Source organism: Pseudonaja textilis, chromosome Z (assembly GCF_049901715.1).
Source record: "Pseudonaja textilis isolate UNSWEBS1 chromosome Z, rPseTex1.2, whole genome shotgun sequence".
NCBI classification, from domain to species: domain Eukaryota; kingdom Metazoa; phylum Chordata; class Lepidosauria; order Squamata; family Elapidae; genus Pseudonaja; species Pseudonaja textilis.
The window spans coordinates 134,161,399-134,176,844 of NC_142008.1; the positions used below are offsets into that span (position 1 = coordinate 134,161,399).

The window sequence follows — 15,446 nt, forward strand, 5'->3', positions numbered from 1 at the left end:
TTAAGAATAAACATTTGATTCAAAATAAAATATCAGGTGAAAAATTGCAAATTTTTCATTATCTAATTGCTGTAGGACAGAGACTGGCAGAGCCAGGAGGGAATGTAAAGTAGGACATCAGCTTGAAGTCCCTATGTAGTCACAAGAAGACATGGTCCAACACTACCCCCATACCACTGACCTGCAACATCATCACTAATGAGTACCTCACTGAAAGCTTTGATCTACAGTAGAATGCTTTCATGGGGAAAAATGACATTTTTATTGTCTTGCAACAATTAACAGTTCTAAAATCTATAAAAAAGAAGTCTCTTTAGTTAATTACATAACAGGTTTTATGGTTGCAGTAAAATATCCAATGGAATGTCAAGTCATTTATAAATTGGGCATCAAAGCTTCCCATCTACTCATTATATGGTTAGAACTGGATAAGTATTTAGACTATGTAGTAATAAATTCCCCTAATCAGGAACACTTTTACTCCTTTTTATAGAGCACTCTATGATGTTTTAATGCAACTGGAACAGATTTGTTAATCACTGTCAAGAATCAAAAATATTACTTTCTTTATTTCTCATCAGAGAGGGATTAGGAAAAAAATAAAACTGTTCCCAGGACAAACTAGAAATAGCTTCAGGTTTATTTAAATAAATAATACAAAGTTAGAATTTAATATTTCCATATGAAGACATGTGACCAAATTATTTCATTTGGCCAAATTATCTCAAATTTCCAACCCATGTGTGGTTGGTAAAAATTTGACCATATAGGTGGCATATAACCAATCAATCAATACAATCCTCTATAAATGACATTCTAGGACATTTGAGACCCTTTTTTAAAGGAAATGGTAGTATATTAGTATCTGTGCAATCATTCTTTTAGAATAATATTCATTTAGGAAGACAGAAGGAATTTTAAAGCAGTCCTCAAATCTATGAGCTTTATATTATAAAAGAGATGCTCACGAGGCACTGTAAGCGCTAATAGCTATGAACCCATGTTTTTACTAATGGATTAGGCAATGCTATTAAAATAATAAATATAAATTTAAAAAAAAGATTCGGATTGGAACAGTTAAGAAAGCGGACTGCTTTGTCTGACAACCAATTTGCAGCGTTATTACAAATCTGCATGCGTTAAATCGACTGAAGAGGGAAACTCTGGAGCTACCAAGCCACCGAACGCTGCGGTCCTTCAAACGCTCCACGACAGAAAGCGTTTTTGCTCACGGCATGGAAGGATTACTACAGCAAGAGGGAAGGGAATTCACTGCGACCACCTCAGCCTGGGATGCGCTTGTGAAAAAAGGCAGTTCCTCCGCTTGGCTAAAAGGAAGAGCGATAGCGATGGAAAGGAGTTTCGCCGCTCAGAAAATAAAGGAAATGGGGGGGGGGGAGCGGAGCGGGGGGGGTGAGAACAATTCCTCTTCCGCGCGAGCCAAGATGGAGAAGGAGCTTGTCGGTTGGGGCGCCCGCCTTTTTTCCAGGCGCTTGGGCGGGGTGGTGGGGAAAGGGAAGTTAATGGCGGATGCTGATCCCTCAGCTCAGCGCCCGGAAAATGCAAGTCCCCAATTCGCTGCGGGGAACCAATAGTTCACTTGGTGATTGTATAAGCCAGAACCAAATAATGCCCTATTTTAAAATCCAGTCGTTTGAGTTTGTAGAAAAATAGTTTATTGGAATTAATCAGCTCTTTTTTTTTTCAGTACAGGTAGACCTCGATTTAACAACAGTTCATTTAGTGACCATTCAAAATTACAATCACACTGAAAAAAGTGACTTGTGACCATTTTTCCCGTTTATGATTGTTGCAGCATTCCCATAGTCGTGTGGTTTATTGAATTGAATTCTTTATTGTCATTGTACATATATATACAGTATACATACAACGAAATTCACATAACACGCAGAGACCAGACTCCTTGCACACACAGGAGACAATCCCCAAACACCTCCCCAGCCGCCAAAATTTCCCGCCTCCTAAAAACACACAAGCATCCATACAACAGACCAAGTAATACTGGCCAAGAGTTCACTGATGGTGGTCCTTAAGTTCATTGTTAAGTGCAATTTATATATATTCAGATGCTTGACAACTGACTCACATTTATGGCAGTTGCAGTCCTGGAGTCATCTGATCTCCTTTTGCATCCTTCTGTCAAGCAAAGTCAATGGGGAAACTGGATTCATTTAACAACCATGTTACTAATTTAAGAATTGGAGTGATTCACTTAACGACTGTGGCAAGAAAAATCATAAAATGGGGCAAAACTAACTTAACAAATGTTTCACTTAGTAACATAAATTTTGGGCTCAATTGTTATAAGTTGACTACCTTTACTAAGGACTTATTCTAGTCATAGCCATCTTTCACTCTTGTATTAATCAACATCATGGGATAAAAGTGTGGATAATCAATTACTTTATACAGTACATTAAACTTGAATTGTAAAAATAATGTGCCTCTAAGTCATAGTTACTATTTCCTTCAGCAATAAATAGTACTAGTACTGTAGTAAAATTGTGGTTTGTAAAAGGCAGCACTCTATTTTATTTTAATTTATTTGTCAAGCAAGTATTAGATAATAGGTATAAGTATAAACATAGTGATGAATACATGAAATGGATATGAATAAAAAAGAAACAATAGGACAGGGACTGTAGGCACGTAGGTGCACTTATGCACGCCCCCTTACAGACTTCTTAGGAAAGGGGTGAGGTCAATAACAGACAGTCTAAGGTTAAAGTTTTTGGAGTTTGGGGAAGAAACCACAGTCAGGTAGAGTATTCCAGACCTTGACCACTCTGTTGCTGAAGTTGTATTTCCTGCAATCAAGTTTGGTGCTGTTTACCTTGAGTTTGTATCTATTGTGTGCTCTTGTATTGTTGTGGTCCAAGCTGAAGTATTCATTGACAGGTAGGACATTGCAGTAGATAATTTTATGTACTATACTTAGATCGGACCGAAGGCGGCATAGTTCTAGGTTGTCCAGGTCTAAAATTTCAAGTCTGGTGGCATAAGGGTATTCTGCTACGAGTAGAGGAGTGGAGAACTCTTCTCGTGTTAGGAATCATGATATGAGGATTTCCTGACAACTTTTTAAGATTCAGAAATTGAGTTAATGTGTCAACTAGCAGGTTTTGCTGTCACCTAATACTTTTCTGCACTGCAATATTATATACTCTCTATATTATGTCTAAAACAGCCAGAAATGAAGCGTTTAAAAAATCCCATTCAGGATGTGAAGGTCTTCCTTCTTGTGATGACCTGGAATTTCTTCCAGTCTTAACAGCATCACTGGTTTATTGATTTTCCTGAATTTTAAAAAAATTTCCACCTTTCTATGCTCAGAATTTTCAGTCATATGCTTCCCATTGATATAACTTCTGAATTAGGCCCCTCCTCTGATTATACTTCTCACTGCAAGTTGGCATCTTCCTGTTTGGACATCCACTTTTAAATCAATAAAAAGAAAAGCAGTTGTATCATTCTTCCTATTATTTGGGATAGAGCCCAAGGAAGATCCCAGGGCAGGAAGGTTCTAAGGCAAAACTGACAAAAAATTCTTGTCAGATTTACTGGGGAAAGAAAGTCTAGTCTAGCCTTTCACTTTTTACTATTGTGGGGTCCTTGGTGTTCTCTGAATCTGGTAGTTCGCTTGCTGATGTTATCATGTTTTATTACCAAAGTAGATATCATCAGTGCTAGATGATTAAACTTATAGCACTGATGTTACTTAATTCATTATCTAGTTTGCTAATAAAACATGTGCTGGAAAACTGCCAAGCTCAGAGAACATCAATGACTCCACAGTTCAACCCCGAGCTACAAATATTTTCATCTGTTGATTCTTTCACTATTACATCATTGAAGAAGAGTGGAGAGGAGACTTTCAATATCCTACTAATTTATTTTTAAAAAGTGGTCAATCGATGAACAGAAGGGGGGAGAAGGTTTCGTCAATCAAGATTTCTTCAGAAGACGGGACAACACACACACACACACACACATACACACACACCACTACCAGCAGAAATCTAGTATGAAATAAATACAGGAAGTCAGGAATTTGAGGAACCATGGAGTTGAGGCCTTAAATGAAATGAAGCACAAATCTCTGCTATTTTGGAACAAGTTGGAAAACACTCTTGATGCCTAGCAGGAAAAGATGGGTGAAAGTTGCATTCCCAGGGCAGATAGAGGACAACACTTTGCATTCTTGTCCTTAAGAGTGAGTGAGCCATCCTCATGCTATGACAATTTATTGTGCAGATAAGCACTCAAGTCTGTACTGTAGTTCAGAATAAACCATTTTTATCAAGATATCTTGATAGCGGTATTTAAAAAAAATTATCAGTTTGCAAAAGAACGTGCTGAGAAAAACAATGAAAAAAGAAGAGAGAGATATAAAAAATGACTTCTCCCTTCGTCAAGACATACACAATTTCAGTAATACCACCTAGGAGATCTTGATGTTTTTAGAATCACACAAATAAGTATATAATCTCAATATGATGTTGTTGAAGTCCTAGCCCAGTATGTGGAGGCTATATGGGTCTGGATGGGAGGAACAGACTCAGTATTGAAAAGACTATGTGCCCCCCGCATACACCACTACTAGGAATAAAATTTCATTTTTAACTCTCAATAGGATGGTACTTTTCCTTATGATTGTGCCCCATAGGGCTCAGTCTCAGATCTTTTCTACTCTCAATTCCCTATTCAGAGAGCAGGTGCTCTTGTGACCAAGATTTTTCACAGACACATGTGCACCTTTTTCTGAGTTGGAAGGTTCTTCAAACAATCAGTTATGCCCTGGCCACTTCACAATTGTATTACAGCAATGAAGCTGCCCTTGAAGACCATATCCAGAAGCTACAACTGGTCATAGGTGTGCTTCAAATTCTATCCATCAACCAGTGTTATGGAACCTAAATAGTGTCTACTTGTTTGCAATGCCTACCATTTGGAATACAATTTACCTTCAGAGATTCATGCAGCTACCATGGTATTTGGAAGACTTAGTGATAAAAAGAAACCAGGCTGTCTAAGAATACAGTGGCTGGACACCATTGAAGCTGATGCCTGCCAGAGCATGGAAGAACTCAAGTAGTGCAAAATGGAAAGATTGGAAAGATCTAGCCAATAGAATTGCCCAAGAGCTGGACACGACTGAATGGATAACATCGTCATCGTCACTATCGTAATATCCCAGAAAAAAAAAACATTATTTCATCTTTGAGGGCTTTTTCAAAATGATAACTTTTATTTTGAATTTTTGAAGGAAACATTTCTCCTTTTTGTAGGACCAACCTCACTTTAAACTTTTGATGTGACAATAGAAATATTTGGGAAGCTAGAACGTTTTCCACTAGCCCAGGTATTATGTTTTCCCAATGCCTCATGTGTTTCTAATGCCTTATACCTTCCTCCAGAAGAAAAGGAAATGACGCTTTCGTGGAGTGACCTTGTGATTTGGGATCACAGGCAGGGTCTTCTTAATTGGATGAGGGACTGCTAAAAGCCCATTCCGAATGGCCAGCAATCTGTGCCTCTTATCACTGATTGGCTCTTCTTTTATCAGTTTGGCTTCAGGCATCTGCTGACTCTTAAGATGCTGGGGCAAGCGAAAAATAAAAAAAGTTAGCTTTGGCCTAAGCTGAGGGAAACCTAGCTTGAAGACCTTAAGCCCAGAAGTTGTTGTCTCTGGCTCAGCACTGTTTTCTTCTTCATTAGACATTGATTTATTGTCCTAGAAAGGAGATAAAAAGCAATGAAAATGGGGGACAGGAGTATTATTATTGTCTTCTGAGCTCCCTAAATTTCTAATCATCCTCATCCTATATCCCACCAAAAAACTGTTCCTTTATAAAATAGTTGTGTTGCCCAGAAGTGCCAGAACACATAGTCCAACTCATCTGGAATATCCTAGAGAAGGGTAGTCCTGAAGATTTGTGTGAATTTGTTAAACCTATATGATCAGAGAATGTATGTTAAGAGTGGAGGTGATTTTGGAATCCAAATTTTTTGGTTTTCTTAACTCTAGGATAGGGAACTATGAATTTGATCAAAGATTAGTAAAAGGAAGGGACTCATAAATTCTGATTATGAAAATTGGTTGGACAGATGGTTATAGGTTTAACAAATGCTGTTACCTTTAATCATTGAATAAATCATCTTCAGAAATACAGTGCTTTAGTATCAAATTCTCGGAAAGGGCCAGAGAACAAAGAAATTATTGCCTTTGGTCCTTGCTTAAAAGGTATTGAATTGCCTGCTGTCAGACATGTGAATAAAAATCCAAAACATAGCATGTATGTTAACTTGTGGATTTTCTCACTTTGGGAAATGATATAGTAGCTTGCTGTCAGGTTCCTAGTGAGGGAAGACTAAAAAATCCCTAGAACAAGTCAAGAATCTATACCTTTTTAATCTCATATCTAACTAGTTTGGATTCTGATTCAATTTTAATGAAATTTTTGTATTTCATTAAAAGAGGTAGTTGAGATATTAAAAATGGCAGCACTTTGCTAATTTCTTTGATTCCCATAATAGACAAGGTGGACAAGTGATAAAACAAACATATAAGTTATGGCCCTGACATTCTTGCATGCACAAAGCACAAGTATTGAATAGTGAAACTTGAATCATGACATCACAATGCCCACTTCGTTGTTCTGGCAGTTTTTTTCTTCACTGCCTTGCCTCAAGTCCTTTAGAGCAGAATCCATTAGAGAGTAATAATCAGTTGGCAAATTGTGGAAAAGAGAATGCTCCTACCTGCTACTGTTACAAAAAACAAACCCACCCACTCAAAAAAAAAATCCCATTATCCTTAATATGCAAAAATAGGTATAGCTCACACGTAATATAACATTAATTTCCCAATCACATTTGTTAAAGCATGCAAGAAGGCATTGTGAGGAATTCAATATAGTCATTTAGAAGAAATAACGTCTACTCATATGACTGGCACACCTGCTTGCACCACCCATTTTAGAATCTTGCAGTAAAGTATCCAATCTTTAGGTGGTCATGTCTATATTTTGGGGGCAAGAAGGTAGATGAAAATAGATGAAAAAATAAGCAAAATTACATAACTCATAATAACTGAAAGGGTTTGGGTGAAAATTTGAGAGGGTTCTTTTAATGAAATATGCCAATTTCAAGATTTGCACCACAGTTTTTATAGCTTTCTACCTTAGAATGACAAGAACGTTATTTGTTTTCAGCAGTTATAGTCAAAAGGGACTCCATAGATCACAGAGAGAGGACTCAAGGGCCATGTATTATTTACCTCTAATATAATACCACCTGTCTCTTCAACACATTCTTTTCTTCTCTTACACACAAACTTGTACAGCACACAGCCTAAATCTGGCAGGAAAAGGTAAGCAAATATACTCATATTTTGCATACTGACCTCCTCCTTTGGATGAATCTCTTTTGCTCAATAGAGGTCAAAGATTTCTCCGAAAACATCATATCACCTGTATGGTTATCAGTCACCTGCAAAGAGCAATATAGGCTTGAATAGAATTGGCTTGAAAAGAAAAAGGATCTGTTTTCAAAAACCCTAATGCCTAAGGCCCTGCACGGTTATGGGATCTTTTGGTCCAAATTTCCAGGCAGTCTCCTGTGATGCACAGGAAAATACCCATTCCATCAATATTATTTCCTTAGAGTCTGATGGTATTGAACTAGACAACTAGACAAGTAGACAAGTAGGAGAGGGAAATGTATGTTCAAATATGTTCCAGGTTATATATAGACCACAGCAAAGAAGCAGTACAACTTTTTGGAGCATTTAAATCAGGTCCCTGCTACGGCTGGCCTCAAGCTTGGGCAAGACCTGTGGCAGTTGTCTTCCTGGAATGAGCACTGCTGGATAGAGGACTACTTGGCATTCACACTGGGCAGTAAAGAGGTCGGAAAGCCATGTTTATGATTTCCCCTAATATTCTTGATGTCAATTTTCTCTGGGACATTGCTGAAATGAAAATGGTGAATTGTAGTGCTAATTGCCAAAGAATGATGGGAATCTCAAATCTGCAAGACGAGTGCAGGCCACTGGTAAGGCACTGAAACTATAGCTACTACCAAAGAATGCTGACTGATATTGGATTTTCTTTATTCCTGTATAGAATTGATTGCATCATTTCAGTCAGCATAGTTTGGGATTTGCTTTACTGAACTTTGCTGAATATTCCTACCAGGGAGAGAGCTAAATTAGAATTATCTTCCTTATATGCTTTTTTCATATTGGCAGACAGTTTTGGGAGCAAAAGTGTATCTCATCTCTATCATTCTGTGCAGTTTGCCCCATCACTTTAATCTGGTTCCTATATAAAGCAGTTCTTAACAGAGGTGGTAATAAAGAAGCAGTGCAGGAAAGAGAATAAATAGATGGATTCATAGCTGTGTTAGAACCAAAGTTTCATTTAATTATATGAATATTCATATCTCCTAATATCTGATCTTGTGTATGTGTGTGTGCGTATGATAAATGCATAAAAGCTTAATAATAGCTGACTACATCAAAACGTAGCAGAATTAACTTTAAGACGTTGAAAAACAAACCATAAGTTAGGGCTCTATCGATGTAGTGAATATAACTATCCAAGATTCTGAATGTTTAAATAACCTATGTTTCCCATTTTCTGTAGTTTACTTACTTTGCTGATTTCATAGTGTCTGAAAAAAGTGGAATTTCCCACTTTCTGCTGCTTATTCTCCTCATGATGGTAGTTGGGGGGCAGCTTATCAATGTCAACTGGAGTATCAAATTGATCTTTCCCCAGCACTTCCTACAAATGGCAAAGAATGGTCCTTATGTACAGTATAGAGAAAGTAAGCTATACTTAGTCAATGAAAATTAAAAAGTGCACAGACAATCATATGTCTCAAAAATAATTTCCAAGAATGGACTTACCAAAATTTGGCTAAAATAGGTAAACTTGAGAACATAATTCTGACAAAAATTTGCATACAATTATTACATCAGCTTGAATGTAAAATAGATTCTCTATAGGAAATTATCTTAGAAATTATCTGATAATTGGACTGTTCTTTTTCTCCTTACCTGACTTTGTTTAAAGAGGCTGCTAATCTTCTGGAACAGTGTGTCCATGCTGGGAGGGAGGAAGATAGCAGAAGCTATATTCCCCTGGTTCAGAGATGTCAGGCCCCATAGCCAGCACAAAACTACCAGTAGCAGCATCTTTGCCTAGTCTGCTGTTCTGCAGCTACCTGAACTAGACCTGCATAAAAGGCAGAAACGGGAGGACAGATCAGAGAAGAAATATCTTACAAACACTGCTCCTTCAGCTAGCTGTTCCCTAGCACCATGCATGTTTATATATCCCCCTCCAATATTCCTCCATCATCTCTTTTCCCACAATTCATGTATCTGATTGGTAAAACTGAGCCTAAAAAGAATCCTGTCTCTTCCCCGAATCCTACGCACAAAGAGTTTTGCCATCCACAGTCACTTCTCAATAGCTCGAGCTATTCTCCTCACATCTGGATTCAGTGATCAGCCTGCTAGCTCTCCACTGTCTCTACCAAATTCTAATCAGTTCCTTTCAGCCAACAGTTGATTTTAAAAAAAAATCCAGAACTTGCTGACATCACTGAACATTTGTTACCTTATTGTTTCTCTATAGATCAGGAGTGGGCAACTATGATACCTTTATGACCTGTGGACTTCTGGGAACTGAAAAAAATAGGTCATAAAAGGGCCATAGTTGCCCATCCCTGCTGTTTGTTGGTCGGGATTAGAAGGAGACTGTTATTTTTAAATTCACCCTTACCTATTGTGGATGTGTGCCAGAGATTTTTGATATAATTACCATAATTACCAAGCAAAGTTGGAGATAAAAGGAGCCATAATTTGATGTTTATGTTTCTCAACCTCAGTAACTTTAAAGATATGTAGATTTCAATTCTCAGCTGGCTGGGAATTCTGGTAGTGGAAGTTCACACAGTGTAAAGTTATTGAGGTTGAGAAACATAGATCAAACACATCTGGAGAAGGCTACGTATTTAAGGCCTATTGCCCTAACAAATTATGATTTCTAGTGTATGCATAGATAAAACAAGAAAATGAGATATGAGTTTAAATGTTCAAACTTTTCCAGTAGGAGGGTACAGTAGCCGATGACTCCTTCAACATCAACAATATACAAAAACAATACCATGCTTAAGAGTTCATAGTTTATTTGGTTAATCAAATTTTCTCTGATCACATAGTACATTGCATCATACACAAACTAACCATTGCCAGAACTGGCATGTCAAAGGTAGTTGGCTACCTTGTGGTCTTTTCCGCAACGTCCATCAATGAAACAAATATTTTCAGGATGTCTTTTTTAAAAATCTGTAAGAAAGGTATCCTGTAGACAGAAATTTTGAAATCCAAGAATTAAATCAGTCATTTCATATAACAAATTCATAGCTAGGATGATAGATCTGCATCTGTGAGAGAGAAATTCCTTGAGGATGGACTCCAGCACCAGTTCAAAAGTTCAGAAGACTAAATCTCTAGTACTGGTTACCAACCCAGATTGGATCTTGCAAAATTATCCTGGAACACATATATTTACTTTCATTTGTGATAGTTCAACAATACAAAGAACTTTGATAAAACTCTGTGGAGATTCTCAATCATCCAGATCATGGCTGTGCTTTTCCAAAAGGCAACCTGATTTTATTGGGGTTTTTTTTTCCTTTGAAAATGTTCCACTTCTCATCCAAGTTGTGATAAAATTCCAGTTTTCTTGTGTTACCATTAGATGGCAGCCTAGAGTTTCAATGAAAGTGGTAGGTCTTGGCCTAGAATCTTTTACTACTGAATGTGCAAAATGTCAGGAAATGTGTTCCACGCCCCCAGGGAAAAATTGAGTGAGTGGGAGTATATTCATAACTGGGAAAAAGAGATTACATCATTTTGAACTCTCTTCCTAAGTTCATACAGTAAAATACAAACCTGAGAGTGGAAATACTTATGCTGCTCTGGGACAGAATTTCTATAACTTTGAGGTTTGTGCCACTGAACAAATGCAGAGTTTCCTTTCCTTTACTATGGCCAAAAATATTGAATATTCACTTGCAATATGTATTATACAACACTTTCTATTGTGTTTATTTGTTTATGGGATGTATAGTCTGCCTTTTTGCCAACAGAAGGCCCTCAGCAAGAATTATAAACAACTAAGTAATCTAAACATTATTTAAAAAGCATATTATACAACCATAAAAGGTCTGAATAAACATGTACATTTTGTTGGCATCTTTTAATTGTGAACAAATAAGCATGAAAACTCATTATTTTTCCTATTCTTTTGTTGGAAGAAATGTCCATCTGGGTTCAGTTCCAAGTGGGAAGAAAGATACTGGAAACATGGAGGCTGCTTGGAATGATGGTTCAATGGTGAACCAGAACCACCAAGCACATGTGATTCTGGGTAAATGACCACATGGAGTACTAGCGAGTGAGATATATTTATACCCTCTCTTGGGCCTTGCAAGAAATGTATCCTATGGTTGTCAGACCCCTGGGGGCTATGCAGGGATCTAGCTAACCTTGTAGGCAGTCTGTGTCCCAGGCTTGGTTGAATCTTGCTGGGTGATGAGGTAATAAAGAGGGTTACGTTCAGGGGTGGGATACGAGAGGGTTAACTACCGCTTCAGGATTTACAAAGTTCGGTGACTTATGATGTGCTTCCCTGCATGCTGCAAGCTGGCGCTGCGTGCAGAGAAGCAGCCTTTGAAGCAGCCCTCTTTTCCTGCTTTTTTAACTGCAACTGTGCCTCGTTTGGCAGCTGAAGTTGAAAAATCAGGAAATGAAGATCAGGCAAGAGCCCTGGTGTGCAAAAACATCTGCAGACATAGAACCGGTTCTATGTTTGCTGCTCTTCAGAGCTACCGGTTCTACAGAGGTGGACAGGACCGATAGAAACCCATCCCTGGTTATGTTCTGAAAGGGTGTTGGGCAATTCCTATTATGGCCTAATGGCTTTCTCCTGCTTTGGATCTTGAGTTAGAGCTAATCCTATCACCCTGGCCTTTTGTCTTGTAGATAGGATGGCCCAGTCTTTCTGGGGCTATTAATAAAGGTGGGAGCTGTTTTCCAAGAGCATGGTTCTTCTTTTCTCATGCAGGGAGGTATAATATTCTGCCTTTTTAGTATTTTCTATAATATTTCATTCATCTAGGAGGGGGGTGGGTACTAACTTTCTACACTCTGCATTACATCCTACAACACCTTGAATCTCCAAATACCTAAGCAAGGGTCCTCTTTGTAGACTTCAGTTCAGCATTCAATACCATCATTCCAGACATTCTTCTAAGTAAATTAAACCAACTAGCGGTACCTGAACACACCTGTAAGTGGATCATAAGCTTCCTAACAGGCAGGAAGCAGCAGGTGAAGTAGGCAGAATCACATCCAATACCTGTACAATCAGCACAGGGGGCCCTCAAGGCTGTGTGCTATCTCCACTTCTCTTCTCTCTATATACCAATGACTGCATCTCAAACAATCCATCTGTTAAAATAATGAAGTTTGCTGATGACACAACAGTGATTGGTCTCGTTCGAAACAACAATGAATCTGCATACAGACAGAAGGTTATACAACTTGCCTTGTGGTGTAACCAGAGCAATCTGGAACTGAACACACTCAAAACCGTAGAAATGGTGGTAGACTTTAGAAGAGACCCTCCCATACTACCACCTCTTACAATACTAGACAACACAGTATCAACAGTAGAGACCTTCAAATTTCTAGGTTCTACTATATCACATGAACTATAATGGACACCTAACATCAAAAACATCATCAAAAAAGCACAACAAAGAATGTTCTTTCTGCGCCAACTCAGAAAGCTCAAGGAGCTGCTGAATCAGTTCTACAGAGGAATTATTGAGTCTATCATCTGTACCTCTATAACTGTCTGGTTTGGTTCTGCAACCCAACAGGACAGACACAGACTTCAGAGGATAATTAGGACTGCAAAAAAACCCAATTACTAACCACCTGCCTTTAATCAAGAACCTGTATACTGCACGAGTCAAAAAGAGGGCTGTAAAAATATTTATAGACCCCTTACATCCTGGACATAAACTGTTTCAACTCCTTCCCTCAAAACGACTCAATAGAGCACTGCACACCAGAACAACTAGACACAAGAACAGTTTTTTCCCGAAAGCCATCACTTTGCTAAACAAATAATTCCCTCAACACTGTTCAACTATTACAAAGTCTGCACTACTGTTACTGTTAATCTCATCATTCCTTATCACTGATCCTCCCACTTGTGAATGTTGGACTGTAACTTTGTCGCTTGTATCTTTACGATTTATATTGACTGTTTCCTAGTATGATTTGATTGCTGATTGTATCCTATTACTATCATTAAGTGTTGTACGTTTTGATACTTGATTCTTAACAAATGTATCTTTTATGTATACTGAGAGTATTTGCACCAAGACAAATTCCTTGTGTGTCCAATCACTCTTGAACAATAAAGTATTCTATTCTATTCTATTCTATTCTATTCTATTCTATTCTATTCTATTCTATTCTATTCTAATCTACACTTTATATCCTTGTGTTCTGTGGGATGAAATTCTAAAATCAGTCTTAGTTGCAGAGATCCTGTGATTTCACTTTTTTCCCTCTCATTGCAGCAAATCTCATAACTGCAACTGTGCAATTAGGAGGTTTAAATCTATTTCCCCACTCCATATTTTTATTTTTACATTGTTCGTATAGATGAAAATTTAATTCATCTATTTAATTAAAAGAAAATAGATTTAAAGCATCAAATTTTGAAACTGACATCAAAAGACTAGGACAGCAGTTTATTTTTTTAAAATGACATACAATTTTTATGCATTGTATGCATCGATATAACTGGATAACCAATAAATTTAAAGAAACAATAAGCCATAACCCACTGTACAAACCACAATGGCTGGTCTCACATAGAGATGGAAGCTAAATGACACTACCTATGGGGGGAAAAAACACTGTTATGGTTGATATGGTCCTTTTTTGCCATCTGTACTTTTAATATGATGATAACAATTACTACTTTAAGAATATCCTAAAAGCCAGATTCATAACACAAAATGTATCCTACCAACCCTATAATTCTGGACTTTTGGTCCCAAGACACAATAGGAATTATATTCGAGCTGACTACCCTGAAGCAGTAATCTAGCACTTATATGTGAATACATGTGCCTGAATTCAAATACTTTATTTGAATGAACATATTGTACTCTGTCCCTCAAGTCTTACCACTCATCCTCCATTTTAAAGTATTTTATCCTTTCTCTCTTATCTTTTTCTTGTTTTACACACATCCTAAAGAGCCCTGGGAACAGTAAAGCATAAGTCTTGTTTGATCAGATCATCTTGTCTGTGAGTGGGGGATGAAATGCTATAGCTATGGGGCATACTTTAGAACTGAAAGATCCAAAATCACTTATATCTGAAATTTAAGATAAGTCTTTCCCAGCCATATCTTAAACTCTGGAAAGCAGTTGCCAATCACAGTCTAAGTTCACCCACCAAGCTACAACTATAAAGAATTGTTTGGTTTTGGTTTAGAATGTAAATCCAGCCATGGTGGTCAGCAAACTGTGTTTATGGCTTAGTGCAGTGTAAGAATTGTGATATTTAAAAAAAACTATTAAAACAAACCATGGCTTAAATCATGTGTGAACCTAGTTCTAGATAGTTTTCACCAATTGTCTTGATTCTGTGTCCTGATTTGCATCGCATATTTTACTGAATAAATGATTTGGTTTGATTTACACAAATCTTGCTTAGCAACCGTTCATTCATCAACTGTTTGAAGTTACAATGTCATTGAATAAGAAAACTTAGCACTGTTCCTCCAAGCTGTGTTTATAATTTATGTTTACAAACCACAATGGCTGGGGTGATCAATTTAGCTTAGTAGTTAAGGCACCAGGCTGAAAGGAAGAAAACTGGGAGTTCAAGTCCTGTCTTAGCCATGAAAGCCAGCTGGGTGACTTCAGGTCAATCACTTTCTCTCTCTCCCAACCTACCTACCTAACAAGGTTGTTGTTGTTGTGAAGAAAATACGAGGAAGAAGAAATATCAGATATGTTCATTTCCTTGAGTGACTTATAAAAATAAAGACAGGAAATAAATCAAATATAGGCCAATATAAGACTTTTATTTCAATACCTGGTTCACTCCACTACCAATTAAATGCCTCAGGAAGAATCTGTAGGCAACAGCCCATTCTTGTTTTCAGCTACTGGCATTCAGGAAAGACAATTGGCTGCCAAAGTAGTATTTACCTGGAATACTGCTTGAATTTTTAGCTGGCACTCATCCATGAATATTAGCTTGTCAGATTTCTTTTAAATGCCATCTAAATTTTCTGAAAATTATCAGTGCA

At 37.6% G+C, this 15,446-nt stretch overlaps 1 protein-coding gene across 1 annotated transcript; it reads right to left on the reverse strand.

Annotated features, from left to right (window-relative positions):
• Positions 1-5,251: 5,251 nt before the first annotated feature.
• DKKL1 (dickkopf like acrosomal protein 1) lies at positions 5,252-11,865 on the reverse strand. Its single transcript, XM_026712055.2, is given in 6 exon segments — positions 5,252-5,755; positions 7,427-7,449; positions 7,452-7,512; positions 8,679-8,810; positions 9,086-9,263; positions 10,317-11,865. Coding segments are annotated over 5 exon segments (687 nt in total). The 5' UTR covers positions 9,224-9,263; positions 10,317-11,865; the 3' UTR covers positions 5,252-5,422.
• Positions 11,866-15,446: the final 3,581 nt, after the last annotated feature.